The 17,437-nt window shown below is 41.6% G+C and overlaps 1 protein-coding gene across 6 annotated transcripts in view; it reads right to left on the reverse strand.

Moving 5' to 3' along the window:
- DNM1L (dynamin 1 like) overlaps positions 1–17,437 on the reverse strand; it is a 50,105-nt gene that overhangs the window by 14,753 nt on the left and 17,915 nt on the right. For 3 of the 6 annotated variants that reach the window (XM_034779982.1, XM_034779956.1, XM_034779974.1), the window contains 10 exons: positions 14,997–15,035; positions 13,333–13,379; positions 11,407–11,478; positions 10,083–10,169; positions 8,760–8,922; positions 5,427–5,547; positions 3,956–4,087; positions 3,428–3,634; positions 3,068–3,188; positions 1,452–1,607 (listed from right to left, as the gene is read on the reverse strand). In XM_034779982.1, coding sequence (XP_034635873.1) covers positions 1,452–1,607; positions 3,068–3,188; positions 3,428–3,634; positions 3,956–4,087; positions 5,427–5,547; positions 8,760–8,922; positions 10,083–10,169; positions 11,407–11,478; positions 13,333–13,379; positions 14,997–15,035 — 1,145 coding nt within the window. Of the gene's footprint in view, positions 1–1,451; positions 1,608–3,067; positions 3,189–3,427; positions 3,635–3,955; positions 4,088–5,426; positions 5,548–8,759; positions 8,923–10,082; positions 10,170–11,406; positions 11,479–13,332; positions 13,380–14,996; positions 15,036–17,437 lie in introns of those variants that run through there. The other 3 variants (XM_034779966.1, XM_034779989.1, XM_034780000.1) reach the window with 2 other exon arrangements.

The following is a 17,437-nucleotide window of genomic DNA, read 5'->3' on the forward strand; positions in this document are numbered from 1 at the left end:
TTATAAATTTTGTAACTACAGCTTGATATTGTTGTCCCACTAGGCACATTTGGGGGAGATTTTCACAGACAAAATATGGCAGTCACCTAACTGCAATTTGTGCCTTTGATAGTATCCCCCAATGTAAATTAAAATTAGTGTTGCATGCAGACAATTTGGAGATGAATTTACCAGAAGTTTACAGTATCCAATTAAAATTGGTGAGAAATTTAGACAGGCAGAATAAAGTACCCAACTAGGACATACCAAGTTGCTGGGGTTAACACTTCCATTAATGAATAGCACTGTGAGGAGATCTTTTATAGCCACATGTACAGTAGTTCAGACCTCGCTTATGTCTCATCCAAAAATAATACACTGATTCCTACCACTGAACTGATTGTGCCTCCAAGTTCCTTCCTATCTCCTATACAAATCTGCTGTGGCTTCTCTCATCGATGAAAGAGGGAGGAAGAATAAAGTTTTTCTTAATTAGGCATTTTCCTGCAAGTCTCAGCCCTTCCCTGGTGTTGTGTTGATTCAGAATATGAGAAATTTCAACACGTACGCTAAATTATCAAGGTTAAGAGACCTGGTAAGCAGGAGATTTTTCTGAAGTCAGAGCAGCATGAGTTTCTAGTGATCTGCTGTAAGCTCTGCCATCAACAATTCGTGGCTTAATAAATTACTCAAAAGTGTAATTAACTTCATTACACTTTATTAACAGACTACAAAATACTGAAAATAGGAAGCATCTTACACATTTCTAATCATTTAAACTTTTTTCTAAGGGAATAAGAGAGTCTTTGAAAGCAACACTAAAGTTTTCCAATAAAGTTTCTTCAACACATTCAACAGATATATGTGGAGGGTAAAAAGCTAAAATCTATGCTCATTCTGAGCTGTCAGTGAGATGAGAACGGCATTTTCATGAGGACTGCAAAACCTGAGAATCAATTTTATATTCTTGTGGCCCTGCAAACATTAAGTCTAGTGTGGGGAATTACAACTTTGAATTTTCAGACTACCGCATTTAAAATCATAGTCTAAACAATCTCAACCATTGTATTAACTTTTGGCATTCAATAATTGTACCGTATCTCCATCTCTTCTAGCAAAACTAGAGCATCTGAACCTTATGGCCAAATCCATTATTGCCTTATTAGAGTCACACGCCAACAATGACCGTCTGCCCTTATGAATAAGATCCTTTGTATTCTGTGGGAAACGTGCACTTTCACGATGGTGTTTACACAAGTTCACAAATGATTTTTATGTACACTGACAGAGTCTAACTCTGACTTTTTTTGTTTGTGTATATAATGTGGATACTGAATTTTTGCCATAAAAGAGGCTACTCAATACGGTTAGACAAGTCGCAATGCACTGACGCCAGGTCTTAAGAGTTTATGATATTTCTAAAAAAATACTTGTACACGTTTCTAAACTTAGTAGTCAACCTCTGCTTTTACCTGTGTACTGTAATTGCTACAATGTTGGATAATCCTCTGCATTTCCTCATGAACCAGCTCCACACAGCGCAAGCTGGGCTCCTCTAAACGTTTGATTTGCCTCTTCACCAACAATTCAAATGAAACTTCAGGCACGAACAAGGCAGGTCGGGGTCCCTAGTCGAAAAGGGAAGAAAAGGGCAGATATTATTTGTATGATAATAGCACCCAAAGTGTGCTAGGTGCTGCATGAACCCTAAAGGGACATTAGATGATGAATCCCAAAATTAAATCATGTTATTCCCACATCAAAATATTATATTCAGATGAAGATAAGGTTGAGAGTATGTACCAGTAACCTAAGGGTTTAAAAACAAAAAACAAAACAAACCACAGAATAATCCCAAAACAGCACGGGGAAGATGTTGTAATTATCCAAAGCAATATAAACTCATTTTCACATTAAAAGAGCAGCTCACTAGTACACAAATGCTGCACAAAAACTACTCAATCTGCAGGTGATTTATAGGTTCAGAAGGGTAGATTAGTGAGAATTGTACTATGAAGGGGGAAGCAGGGAGAACCCAGTCCCCAAGGCCTGGTCTACACTGGGGGGAGGAGTTGGGGGGGGGGGGGAATCGATCTAAGTTACGCAACTTCAGCTACGTGAATAATGTAGCTGAAGTCGACATACTTAGACCTACTCACCATGGTGTCTTCTCAGTGAGTCGACTGCTGCCGCTCCCCCATCGACTGCCTGCACCTCTCGCGGTGGAGGAGTGCAAGAGTCAACGGGAGAGCGCTCGGGGGTCGATTTATCGCGTCTAGACTAGACGCGATAAATAGACTCCCGCTGGATCAATCGCTGACTGCTGATTTGGTGGGTAGTGTAGACATACCCCAAGTCTCTGTGCTTTAAGGTCTTTTCCCTTCAATCATACCTCAGTTCCTCTGGTAAAGGAGTTGAGGCAGCAGTGCTATGGGGCGCCTTTCAAGTATTTGGGGGTGCCAAACTATTATGTGACCATTGAACCTTTAAAGACCAGTGTCCGTTGTATCAAATATTCTATCAGTGAAAACTCTTGACAGATGTTGTCCAGTCTTCCCCATAGAATTGCTGCATGCAAATTAACTGTAGAGTTAAGGTGGTGAGTGGTTGAGTTACCTCTGATGCCACAATGACCCCACTCAAGAGTTGCCTGAGTTGTTGACCTGAGCCTGTCTGTAGCCTAAATAATCATAGTAATGAGATCCAATCATTAATCTTATCTTAATTCCAATCTAGTTTCTTTGCTCTATAAACTATGCACAAGACTGATTATTTTTGTAACTATTAGGAAAGTTTGAAGTGCATGTGTTATTCCACTGTTACGATTACTTGGGACCAAGAAAAGACTGACACCTTTACATTTCTTGAAGGACCTAGTTTTAATTAATTTCAGTTAAAATTAATTTAACTTGTATGGTCTCAGAAAATGTGGGGAGGATGTATTGTTTTCTTCACACAATAAAGAATTCCTGCTTTAAGCATAACCTTAATTTCATAATACAACAGACATGAATCAAGACAAGATTTTTTAAAATCCCATTTCAAATCCGACAAGCAAAAACCTTACGAAACCTAAGATAATACTCACTGTAGCATTTCTAATAGCAGTCAAAATATCTATAGTGTTAAGGCCACCTAGTGGATCAACAGATTCTAAGGTTCGTCCAAATGTCTCATGAAAAATGTAGCAAATTCTAGCTCCACCACATCTAAAAAAGATAAAATTAAGATTGAGGTTACAAATGAGGAAGAGGAAAAAATATTAACTGCAAGGTTTTTCTGTGCCAAACACATTGAATATTTTAAAGTTAACATTATCAAAGTATAAAATCTTTAAATATATTATGATTTGCTTTTACTACTAGTACTGTAGTTTTAAAGTAATGTGATCCAGTGTTTCATGCCAATTATCACAATCTAGATTCTATAAACAAACAATTATACTTACAGCTCAGAAGTTTCTATATATTTTGCTGTTCCTTCAATGGTGTTGCAATATTCAGTGGCAAACTTGGTAATCAGCTGCAACAAAGTGGCACTCTTGTCCTCTACGGGTTCCCCATAGCTGTTCAGCAGAGACTGATACTGAGCAGCTAAAACATTTATTCTAGTTTTCAGTTCTGGCAAGCAATCTCTGATATGATGCATTAGTAACCTAAAAATAGAGCAAGTATAAATTCCTCTGTTAGAAAAGGGAAGAAATCTTCTTCAAACTTCGTTACCTCCAGCACAACTTAAAATATAAACAATTATGATCAAACAAATATATTCAATGACATTTGCTAAGAAAGAGTACAGTAACCGCAGATACTAAATTTTATTTCAAATTTCAAAGGGAGACGTCCCAATGTTTCACCGTAACGCAGTAGTACTTAAGGGATGCTAAAGATAAAAATATTTTTTAAAACATTAATTTTAAAATCTTTTTATTTGTTATTTGCTTTTTGCATTTTGCGCGACAATTTATCTGTGGTACCTGTTAAGTGTCCTAGCAAGATACTTGGTTCCATTTCGGTTGGCTAGAGATGGATACTTCTTTTGAAGAAAAGCATATTCATCACGGATAGAATCAGCTACATTCTTCTTATTGTTAATATCTAATTGACTCCTAGAGTAAAAAAGAGAACTATTAGTAAATAAATGTAAGGTGCAATTATCTTATTCATGCTTCCACTTTTCTTGACAGCACCATCCCGAAGTCATCAGAACATCTGCCATTTTTGCCTTCATTCTTAACCCATTTCCCCAACCTTTTCTCTCTTTCACTAACCACGTTTACCCAAAGTTTGGTCAACATTTTCCTCGGACTATAAAGGTGGTGGTTTGGTACTGGGGATGAAGACATGTCATCTCTTCTGAAGGTACTAGAAACGTGACTCCACGGACTGACTCATTGGTGCTGTGCAGTAAATAGGAAATCAGTATGGGCAGTAGCCATCCCCAGTAGACTAAGCATGCAGCCTCTACATCAAAGTGGTATCAGCTCTCACATGGAAGATGCGAGGGGTAAAGCAGGTGGGAAGAAGATTAAGCTCCTGAATCCAGGTACCCACACAGCAGCCAACATTTTGAAACTAGGCCTCCCACTGCTTATTTCTTTCTGTAATTAAATACAGATGCTATTTTTGTCTCCAAATCCCTTATTCTAAATCCCACACCCATATGCTTGAGAAACCTAAGCATTCCTTTGTATTAAGGAAAGATCCAGCTTTCAAAAGAACATATTAATTGCCATCCCCTACACCAGTGGTCACCAACTGGTAGATCACAGAGCCTCTGACAGTGGATCTCAGTCTCAGTCACTCAGCCAATCATGATAGGGTTGCCAACCCTCCTGCAGCCAAACCAGGAGATTGGCTGCTAACAGTCCCACGGCACAGCAGAGCTAAAGCAGGCTCCCTGCCTGCCCTGGCCCCACGCCGCTTCTGGAAGTGGCCGGCATGTCCGGCAGTGGCTCCTGGGAGGGTAGAGGGTCTTCACGTGCTGCCCTCACCTGCAGGCACTACCCCTGCAGCTCCCATTGACTAGAAATGGGGAACGGTGGGGAACCGGCTACTTCCAGGAGCAGCGCAGGGCCAGAGCAGGCCGGGAGCTTGCCTTAGTCCCGCTGCACCACCGCCTGGGAGCCGCCTAAGGTAAGCGGTGCCTGGCTGGAGCCCCACCCCATAACCCTCCCGCACCTCAACCTGAACGCCCTTCCCGCACCCTCTCCTCCACCCCAACCCCCTGCCTCAGGCTTAGTCCGGAGCCCCTCCCACACTCCCAACCCTTCAGTGAGCAAGACGGGACCTCTGAGAAGGGGCGGGGCAGGGAACGGGGCAAGAGTGTTTGGGTTTGTGTGATTACTATTATTTCTACAGTTTCTTTGAGGTAGATCCTGGGTTTCACTTAAATTCAAAAAGTGATCTTGTACTTAAAAAGGTTGGAGACCACTGCCCTACACTCACCTGTTCACTATCCCAATTATGCCAAGTTTAACTGGAATCACTCTTCCCATAAGTACATCCATAGCATCAGTGCCAGCATCCATGAGATCCAGCTTTGTGATAACAGCAAGTGTTCTGCGACCTATCAAAACAGCAGGAAAATTGTCATTTACAAGAAGTCCGTCAGCCTTAAGCAGTTTAGTATGGCCGTAGAGCAGGGGTGGGCAAACTACGGCCCAGGGGCCACGTCTCTCTCTTCAGATGTTTTAATCCGGCCCTTGAGCTCCTGCCAGGATGTGGGGTCTGGATCTTGCACCACTCCGCATGTGCCATGGCTCCCAAAAGCAGCGGCATGTCCCCCCCTCTGGCTCCTACACGCAGAGGCAGCCAAGGGGCTCCGCACGCTTCTCCCGCCCCAAGTGCCACCCACGCAGCTCTTATTGGCTGGGAACCACAGCCAGTGGGAGCTGCAGGGGCAGCGGCTGTGGATGAGGCAGGGCGCAGAGCCGGCTGGCCGTGCCTCCATGTAGGAACCAGAGGGGGGACATGCCGCTGCTTCTGGGAACTCCTTGAGGTAAGTGCCACCCGGAGCCTGCACCTCTGACCCCCTTCTGCGCCCCAACCACTTACCCCAGCCCTGATCCCCCTTCTGCCCTCTGAACTCCTCAGTCCCAGCCTGGAGCACCCTCCTGCACCTCCAACCCCTCATCCCAGCCCCACCCCAGAGCCTGCACCCCCAGCCAGAGCCCTCACACACCCCCGACACACACACACTCCAACCCCCAATTTTGTGAGCATTCCTGGCTCACCATACAATTTCCATACCCAGATGTGGCCCTTGGGCCAAAAAGTCTGCCCATCCCTGCCTTAAAGTATTCAAGAAGGTCCTTAGTTGACTGCAATAGTCAGAACAAGATGACTAGAACTATGATGAGCAAGATTCTAGGCTCTACAGAGCTCCAGTAACCTGCATAGAAAAGAAGGTTTGACTGCTGCGTTGGCTGGAAATTCAGATAATTGACATCAGTGACAGGAGCACTGTGTCAGCTGAGATGGGGTTAGAGTGAGAGATAACAGGAAGTACTAGGCTCACAAGCTTATAGGTTTTAAGAGTGAGCAGAAAGAAGAGAGCCCTGGTATATACCTAGAGCTAGCCCTGACTTGTTTGCAGTTGTACAAGGGCTACACTTACAATACTACCACTATATGAATGGCTAGAAAAAAAAATTATTAATTTTATTCTGTACACAATGAAACAGATTTAACCAGTTTCTAAAGTATATGATCAGATGTTTCTCAAGGAAAATAAGAACTTTATACTTAGATACGAACATCTCTAGACCCAAATGTGGAAAGAAACCTGTGTCGGTATACTGGATTTGCTTACTCCATGAAATGCTTTAGAAATAAATAAAACTTAGGCTATCTTGGAGCCTTAACATCTTAAATAAATTTGTTAGTCTCTAAGGTGCCACAAGTATTCCTGTTCTTTTTGCAGATACAGACTAACACGGCTATTACTCTGAAACCTGGTAAACTAAGCAGAGTTTGACTGGGTAAGTATTGGGATAGGAGGCTACAGCAAACAAACCAGGTGCTGCAGGAAGAGATAATTCAGTATTCAGTACTGTCCCCAAATCTATACTGAATCAGCACCTCAGCCCTGCGTTAGCTGTCGCTGAGCTGTTATTGTAAGAGCCATCTTTCAAATGGATGCAGATCAGAGGTCCTGACCACTGGCAGGCATTAAAAAAATCCCATAGAACTTTTTGCAAGAATAAGGACGTATAATAATAGCTTCAGACCAGCACACCTGTTACAGGCCTCAAACCTTTAAGGCTGGGAATTATGGAAAGTAGTCCTAGGGTTATATGCCTGATCATATGAACAAGGCAATAAATAAAAAGCAGGATCTGTTGCCCTGTCAGACAGCCCTGGTTCGAGGAAAGACCTAGGAGGAGGTTCTCCAAAGGGGTTAAGAAGGTGGGACCTGGGATGGAGCCCCTGAGGGTACGTCTACACTGCAATTAGACATTTGCATCTGGCCCATGTCAGCTGACTCAGCTTGCAGGGCTCAGGCTAAGGGGCTGTTTAACCACAGTGTAGAAGTTCAGGCTTGGGCTGCAGCATGAACCCTGGGACCCTCCTAACTCACAGGGTCCTAGAGCGCGAATGTCTACACCTCAATTAAGCAGCCCTTTAGCCCAAACCCCACAAACTCAAGTCAGCTGCCATGGGCCAGATAGGTGATTTTTAATCAGTGTAGACACCTTGAGGGGCTTTGCCTGAAGAGGCCCAAGCAGAGACTACCTTCCTGTGCCTGACACAATGGAAAGGGAAAAAATATCCCATGCACCAAGGGGAAAAGTACTTGGGAAGCCACATTAGAAGGGTGAAGCATTGAATATATTTTGTTTAATAATAAATGAAACCCCAGAACACGGAAGGGAGAAGAATTTTGTTTTGAACTTCAACTCTGAGTTGGGCCCTGAAGAAGAGGGGAAACCAAGGCAGGGTGGTGCACCAACAGGTAAGGCAACTGCATGACAGGGTGTTAATCCCAGTGTCTTCGGATAATTTTAACTTGAGTAACTACATTCACTGTCTCTACATATTTCTTCTCTAGGTTCAAATAAATAAAATACTTTTAGCTACTTCAGCGGTTGTGAAAGTGATTCTCACATACATACAGTCAGCAAGTGTGCAGAGTGCTTTAGGACTCATTTGGATCAGTCGCTACATAAACATAAAATTAGTATATATCCACTGCTCAGAAGAAGTTCAAATCAGCAGACTTGCCAGACAAACACAGGGCACTGAAGTGGGCAATATCTGAACACCAAATGCTACCAAATGCATTTTCTCCCTTTTGAGACTAGAATAGAACCATACGCAACAGCCAATTACTAACTGTAGAAGTATTCATTTTCCCTGCTACAAGACACACATTTTATTCCTCCAAAATTGTGATCACCTGAGCAGGCCATACTCAATAACAACTCTCATGAAAGCAGCCTTCTTCAATGCAATTATATTGCTTTGTAAACAGCAGTGGATTACATGACCATATTAGAAGAGTAACAGGATCTGGACTGGCCTTGCCTGTGAGCCAGCAGGCCCTTAATTAGATACTAATTCATCTCAGCATTGTTAACAGCTTCCGAATCGCACAAGCTACAATTGGAAAATGTTATTTGTTAAAATACAACTGTTTCCTAGCAAAATCCACTAGTATGAAAAACAAATACCATTTTTTCCAAAACTTTAATTTGGAGAAAATGGTAGGAAAATCCTAGGAAAATCCATTTTAAGAGAAATACTAAAATGCAGGCTCCAGTATGTCTTGCTGCTTACCATCTGGATCTACCTCCCGTGCAATTTTAAGTGCCTCTGATGTAGCCATGTCTGTGTTGGCAGCTGTGACTGCCAGAATAATTGAATTTGGGTTACTAATGAATCGAAGGATTAGTTCTCTGATTTGAAGTTCAATGTCCTTAGGCTGATCACCCACAGGTACCTAAAGGGAAACAAACAATATAGAACTAAAGGGGGGAGTGAATCATGCAAATCCAAATCACACACTTCTCTCTATTAAAAAACAACAATATAAAACCAAATTTCTCTGGACTAGAAATCAAGTTTGAAACCAGGCTAATGAAGATACTATAAGAAAAGTACAAAAACATGAAAACAGTGCACAATGAGAACCAAACCAAATACTCCAACTTACTATGTTAATTTTGAGGAGATTTTCAAAGGAACAAATGGCAGTTCTGCCCCTAACTTGCACTGCAAGTCTAGGGAAGTTACGCACTTAACTGCCATTGGGGACCCAGAAAAAAGCCCCCTTCCTGTAGAAAAAGTTACAGTTCAATAAAAAACTTTCATATGGGACCTGAATATTTCCTCCCTTTCAGGGCACCCTGTGTGTCCTTCAGAGCTGAGACGGTTTCCACCATTGTTTCCTTGCTTTACACAATTCTTCAAGCATTGCCACTTCTGTAAGAGGGGGAGGTGTCATTTTGATTCTGGTCAATACTTACCTAATTAACTACAGGTGTTACTGCTGACACTAAAGTGCTACCTCTCCTATTAGCCAAGCATGCTACCTCCACAACATTTCCAAGCCTCTTAGTGTACATCTACTCTGCAAAAGAAAAAAAAAATCCCACAGCAGCAAGTCTCTGAGCCCAGATCTACACACATGGGCTCACGGAGCTTGTACTGTAGTGATAAAAATAGCATGTAGACATTTTGGCTCGACCTCTAAAGCCCAACTCCCTCTCCGGTCTTCAGAGCCCAATCTCCAGCCCAAGCAGAATGTTTACATGGTTATCTTTAGAGCCGTAGTGCAAGCCCAAGTATGCAGACCCAGGCTCTGAGACTCGCTGCTGTGGTTTGTTTTCTGCAGTGTAGACATAACCTTTACAAGAAAACCCTCTCTCCTCAGTGTACAGCACTACCAAAGATCCAAATTCTAATCACAAGATGGGGACACTTAATTTCAAAGCCATACAGAATTGCTGGTCAACTTGATGGACAATAACATTTTCTGTTTTTAAAGGGAATCTTAGATGATTTATCAAATGGTACAAAATGGTCAAAACAGAGGTCATTTTGCCCCCCTCAAAAATAATCTACCTGCAGCAAATCAAAAGGTAAAATTCAGTCTCTTACCTTTGTCATTCCTGGCAAATCCACAAGAGTCAGATTGACAACATTCGGTGAAAAAATTTTAAGGTGAATAGGTTCAGGACTGATCCCCTAGAAATACATTAAAATCACCAAGAATTAGAGTTAGAGGATTTGTTTACCTAGACATACCACTCAGAAAGCCAATTCTTTACTAAAATTAAACTCCTGCACCAGAGACCTCTACACAAGAATTTGTCCAGAAATAAAGTCATCAGTTTATCAACCAATTTCTGCGTGTGTGCAATCCTGCCTTCTCCTACTTGATGGATAAAACAAATTTCAGCAACAGCACATATGCACATAAACGTGGCTGCTGATTTTACAAGCTAAACAAAGTGTCATACATACACACAAAGCTGTTTATATAAACACCATATGGGTTCGACCTAGGGAGGTGGAGACTACTTCCCCTTGTGGCACTACTACATAAACAAGTTTTGAAGCGAAGTCTGATACCCAGAATTCTGCCAACATAATAATTTCATAGCAGTGCTGGTGTCACCTCAGAACTATGTGAACTACATGTGCTAGTAGATCCACTATGTTATTTACTGTACACTGGAGTTGTATGAGCCTGTCTCAATGTTTAACCACCAGATTTTTTGCAAGTGGGATGGGGTGTTTGCCCCCACATCAGCCCCAAAAGGGCCAAGAAAGCTGAAAAAGGACCAATTAATGGCCACACATGAGAGGTTTAGGCTGCCAAAGCAATCCCTGATTGGAAGACGGCATTCAGCTGAGCAGAAAATGGCTGCAGCGACCCTCTGTGCTTTAGAGAGGAAAGGAGGGAACCTAAGGAAAGAGTAGGATCCTGTGGTCCTGGCCCTGAGAGAAGGATGTACCTAGCAGAGAGATAGGAAGAGAAGAAAGCCTGCTAGAGATGAGTAGGAAGCAGTCCAGGGAGAGAAGGAACTGAGCAGCCCTTGGCTGCATGTTGTAGAGTCCCTGGTCTGGAACCTAAAGTTGTGAGAGGGCCTGGGTTCCCCTACAAGGCACTGATGGAGTGGCATTGCCTGGACAGCTGGTCCACTGTGACTCCATACACCAGAAGGGGAAACAACATAGTGACCTGGCAGGAGGGCTGAGTCACAAAGAGGAAGCTGCAGTTCCTGGAGTGAGGGAGGGGCTGTAGAGCGAGAGAGAAGACAACAGGCTGAGACCCTGCAAAGAGAGGTGTCAGACCTGGAAGAAAGCTAATCCCCTGAAGAGCCAGGAAGAGGTGCCACCATCGAGTACCCCATGACAGTAAGGAATTTTAGAAACTATGATATTCTGTGAACTAGAGTGGAGTTCATCTTGTACCAACCTTATTATTTCCTGAAATCCTCTCTGTTTCATTTTCTATTTCTTGTCGAATTTCATCAAAGTCTGTATAGAGCTAAAATACAGAAGCAAAAGTAACAAAGTCAGACAGCAATGTACTTACTGCATACATCTATCTATGAGAGAGAGAGAGAGAGAGAGAGAGAGAGATCTATATATCACCAAAATGTTCTTCTTGCCAACATAAAGTGATAAATACTGTAAGTATGCACATAAAAAGCAAGAATCATCTTCAGCACTATTTTACAATGCTATCAAAGTGAACATTAATAGCTGGAAACCGATTATTGAGTAATAACATTCGCCTTTTGCTACAATGGGCAGCAGGAGTTATTACTCGCTACCAAGATCTCATCAAGGGGAAAGATTTATCCACAATAAAGTGTTTAAACTATATTAGTTTTATATCTAATAAAATTTTGTCTTCGAAGTTTGAATGCGAGTAGGATACACTAACACGGGGTAGGCAACCTATGGCACGTGTGCCAAAGGCGGCACGCGAGCTGATTTTCAGTGGCACTCACACTGCCTGGGTCCTGGCCACCGGTCCAGGTGGCTCTGCATTTTAATTTAATTTTAAATGAAGCTTCTTAAACATTTTAAAAACCTTATTTACTTTACATACAACAATAGTTTAGTTATATATTATAGACTTATAGAAAGAGACCTTCTAAAAACGTTAAAATGTATTACTGGCACGCAAAACCTTAAATTAGAGTGAATAAATGAAGACTCGGCACACCACTTCTGAAAGGTTGCCGACCCCTGCACTAACGTCATGTTGCCCTCTGTATCTCCCAGGTACCCTGTTCCTCCCCCTCTCCAATCCTCTTCAACATGCCCTGCCAATCTTCTCTGGTCTGCCTCCGCACTCTGCAACCACTCTTCCTTCCTTAAACAAAACACCCCCAGTCCAAAATTAGGCAGCACAGAGTGATGTCATCCAGTCTTCCATCCCTCCAGGCTCCCCATCTCTGTATGTATCCCCCATCATTCTACATCTTTCTCCATCTCTGGCTTTGCCAGAAGTTGTAGAAACAGTTTGGCATCATCAGCAAATCAACTAATAGTTAGAAAATTTCATAACAGTGTTCTATAAACATGTAAAAAAATACCTCTGCATGAGTGACCTAAGCCATAGCTTCAAGCAATACACAAAGAGGGGGAAAAACTCGACACAAAATACTGCATTCTGCCACACCTCTCCACAGCAAATTTCTACTCCCTGACCCAAAGTACAGGGAGTCAGAACTGGGGCCCTCTTCAACCCATTCCAAAAAGATCCAAATCAAAATCAACAAGCAAGTCATCAAATTAAGGATGGCTTGCTTCAACCAAGGGAGACAAACTGTCCTTAACATAGAAAGACTCTTTAGCATTACAGTCCTTCAGTCTTCACCACACGGCTGGGGAAGCTCTTTCTAGTCCTTTCAATCCCCCTCCTACAGTCTTCCACTACTTTCCTCTTATATCTCTGCTCAAGTAGGTCTCTAGTTAACTCCTTCCCTGACTATCTTAATGTGGAGTAATAAAAACAATTTGTGATGGTATATGTACTTATCTTTGTAATTTCCACTCAATGCTTCACCAAAAAACACTAAAAACAAAGCCAACAATACATACAAAGTTGGAATTTAAAAGCCTAGCCATTCAGGTGATACAAGCCAATATAGTGAGGACAAGCACTGTAGAAGAGAAACAACCCAGAGACACCATAACTTTAAACTTCCTTTCCTGAACTTAAAAACCCCACAAACTTCTCAAGAACTTGCTCAAGTTCTACCTTGGCATGAAATGTAGCATGTGGAGTTCATCCCTTTTAGGGGAAGTTGATGGAGGAGTAAGGGTTGGAATTGAACTTCAGGCTTATAATAGAAAGCTAGCTACTGTCACTCCATAATAAACATACCTTATTTTTGGTGTGAAGGAATTTACCCCATTCTTCAGCATCAATCCCTGAAAACAAAACCATTACATGAGTTAGAGAGGAAAAAAGTTTCATTTTCAAGGACACCCTACTAAGAGCCTAAGGAGGGATAGCTCAGTGGTTTAAGCATTGGCCTGCTAAATCCAGGGTTGTGAGTTCAATCCTTGAGGGGGCCATTTAGTGATCTGGGGCAAAATTGGTACTTGGTCCTATTAGTGAAGGCAGGGGGCTGGACTCAATGATCTTCAAGGTCCCTTCTAGTTCTATGAGATCGGTATATCTCCATTTATTTAGGGAGGAAGGGATAGCTCAGTGGTTTGAGCATTGGCCTGCTAAACCCAAGGTTGTGAGTTCAACCCCTGAGGGGGCCATTTAGGGAACTGGGTAAAAATCTGTCTGGGGACTGGCCCTGCTTTGAGCAGGGGGTGATGACCTTCTGAGGTCCCTTCCAACCCTGATATTCTATGGTTCTATGATCCTGGTGTCTTTTTCACTTGAATAGTTTGTTGAAAACCAAGATACATTTTCTTTTAAAGTAGCAGCAGAAATGCAAAAGTTAATCTACTTCCTACTGTAAGAAATTAAATGGCTTTAAATACATATATTTAACATTCTGCGTCTCATTCCAAATTTTAATTTGTAGATCCGTTGCCTAATTTCCACTCTCTGAATAATGGATCTGATTAAAAGAATAACTCATTTTCCTATCCTAGCAGGCCCCAGAAATGCCCTGCCTATTTAAAGATCAGTTTGTGACTGAAAAAAATAACTTTTTGCAACATCCTTTTTTGCATACAACTAAGCATACATACAGTGCACTGTACAGAGATCAGATTACAGCTGAAAGAAATCATTAGAAAAATCTGCTCAAGCAGAAAAAAAAACAATACATAAGTGTTCTACTTGTTAACAATGAAACCTTGGGGGCATAAGTCTTATAAAGCCCAATTCTGCCAGAGGCCAAGCATCCTTAGCCATACAGACTTCAATGTTGGCTGACAATATTCTGTGCTTCTTAGGATCAGGCCCAAAACCAGCAAAAGAGATATAGAAGTGGCCACTACTGTTATTGAGTGTACTTAAGCACAAGCTCCTACTAAAAAAAGTAAGTTTTAGTCATATCTGGAGACATCTGTATTCCCTTAGCTAGATCTCCATTTTTTTAAGTGATGTTGCATTTCAAATTCCCAGTTTCTCTATACAGAAATCAGTTCTGGAAAGGAACCAACAAGAACTCTGCTTACTATTTGCTCATCCAAATACTGCTTATCTAAAAGTAAGTACCATTCGAACTGTCTCATTCTGGTAGGAGTCCCAAAAGACACTCACCAATACATATTAAAAACACATTACGTAACTAAAATGTTATGAAAGTTATATGATAAAGCAACACAATGCAAAAGAAAAGTTAAATTCATCCCTTGCTAATGCAGAGCAAAAACAGAAATTACTGAAATTGTTGAAAAAAAAAAAAAAAAAAAAAAAAAGCCACAAGACTGACCAAAATAACCATCAGTAAACACAGTAGCCAGTGTGTTAAAGTAAAAGTGCAGTCAGCAATAAAGTGGCATGAAATGCAGGTAGTTAAAATACATAAACATGCAGATAATTGTTGTAGGGACAACAAGCAAGTGGCTAAAAGAAACCTTTAGTAAGGTGTCTTGGATTTTTCCATGTAGCAGGGTCTGCAGTAAACACAAACAGCATTGAATAAAGTTTAGTATTTGCCATTAAGTTTTACATAGCATTCTCTTTACCTTTCTGTACCAGACTTAGGGGGATTATAAAAGCATGCAGACAGACATGCATGCTATTCAATTATTAATGAAAATGCATAATGCATTATCACAATACACTGTAAACAGATCTTGAACACTCATCACTAAATGATACACATTAATCAAATATATTGTCATGTCGTTTATTTGATGCCTTTATTATTGCTGTTCATCTCAGAATTACTGTTTTGAAGTACTTTGATTTCAAACACACAAAACAGTGCCCTTTTCAATAGAGCAATCTAGAACGTCCCTTGATGACGGTCATTTCTCACCCTGGATAAGCTATAAAACCTATTTGAAAACAAGGATTTAATGTAAGTGCATTTTTTTTACATATTGCTGGAGGTGGCTAATGTGCTGTAGAGAGATCATTAACTTTTTGCTGCATAAATCATAGTTATGCATGACAACTTCCTGCACATCAATGAGAAACTCATGAAAATTAAAATAAGCAGGATACAATGGCCAGAAATCTGAGATTATTTAAGAAGAGACAGTGCCAGGTAATTTAGACTTTAAAAATGTAGGTTTCAAAAACCAAGTTTATCCACATCCTGTATCTCCCTTTACACTAAGGCCTTGGCTACACTTACCAGCTAGTTCGACGGCTGGAAATCGAAGTTCTGGGTTCGACTTATCGCGTCTAGTCTGGACGCGATAAGTCGAACCCGGAAGTGCTTGCCGTCGACTGCGGTACTCCAGCTCGGCGAGAGGAGTACCGCGGAGTCGACGGGGGAGCCTGCCTGCCGCGTGTGGACCAAGGTAAGTTCGAACTAAGGTACTTCGACTTCAGCTACGTTATTCACGTAGCTGAAGTTGCGTACCTTAGTTCGAATTGGGGCGGGTAGTGTAGACCAAGCCTAAGAAGGTTATTTCCTCACAGCATCCTCTACTAGGAGCGGAGGAAGCCCACTAGGGTCATAAAAGGCTGCCATCAGAACCCCAAGATCTTCTAGGTTGAGATGGGGACAGCAAGGACTTCCCAAAACAGTCAGGAGCAGCACCACTGGTGCATGAAGAGACCCAGCTGGTCTCCCAGTTCTCCCTCTCCAATACTTTACAGTCCCTAAACACCAGTAGACCACTTCTTATTATCTGAAATCTAGACTTTATTGTTCCTGTTTACTCATCCCTTCCTTTCACCCTATAACAAACAAAAATAAAGAAATGGAACAGAAGAGAGACATGCCCAGCCACACTCTGATGATGCTGTACCAGTTACTCCACCCTTTGTCTTTTTAGATGGCAAGTTCTTTGCAGCAGGAACTGTCTTCCTTTGTGCTTGTACCAACTACAACAGGGGGCCCCAAAACCTGACTGGGGCTTCTGCCTGCTACTGAGATATAAACAGCACTTGCTTCAGCTATCACAAGGTCCTATGTTTGGAGGTACTGATGTGAAAAGCTGATAAAATAATGTTGCTTTAGTAATTCTAGATTCAGACTCTGGCTCTTATCTTCTGGCTCCATATTAACTGTCCAGTAAGACTGCAACATTTAACTTCCCACCTCAAATATTAAAATAGTAAAGGTTACTAAACTGATCCGTCATACGTCCTCTTCCCCCATCCCATCCTCCCACAAAACGGATGAAGTTTAATTGTAAAAATGATTCTGAGCTGCAAGGCCAATTTAATAATTAATGGGGGCAGAAATTTCACAGAGCTCTCTCAATTGTTTTCTTTGTCCTGTAATTCAATAGAAAACAATGCAGTGTGCTATTGCCACAAACATGTTATATGACTATCAACAAACAGAACTATTATGAGGTATTTGCTCTGATCAAACCAAGAACCTCTCTCAGACCTCAGTGTAAATGAGAGTTATGGAGATTGTGTCTCTAGTCAGATATGATGATGTGAAAATACAGTGCTTACTCCCTCACTTCTAATGGAGTAGACTATTCTCTTTTGTTAATATATTTTCTGTATTTTCTGTATTTTGGGTTAGAAGCTCTTCGGAAGCTTCAGATTCTTTTGTACTGAATAGCAATCGTATTTACTATCCCTTCATTTCAGTGAAGTGGTATGATTTTATCATGTCGGGGAATGCTCAAAAGTGACTCAAAAAATAGTTGCTCTTTGGTCTGGCACAAAAGAAAAATCAGAAACATTGTCAGTTACATGGTTCTTAGACTTATCCTCCCTACCAGGGTGCTGAGGATCAAACTCAAACACAGTAGGCAGCGTTCAAGAGAAAAATTATATGGGCTCATTCCTCAGGTAAATCACACCGAGTTTTGTCAAAGGCTATCAAAATGAAATTAGCATCACTGGTAAGTAGAGGTTATTTCCAACTGCCTGTACA

The sequence above is a fragment of the Trachemys scripta genome, chromosome 1 (genome assembly GCF_013100865.1).
Source record: "Trachemys scripta elegans isolate TJP31775 chromosome 1, CAS_Tse_1.0, whole genome shotgun sequence".
Taxonomy (NCBI): Eukaryota; Metazoa; Chordata; order Testudines; family Emydidae; genus Trachemys; species Trachemys scripta.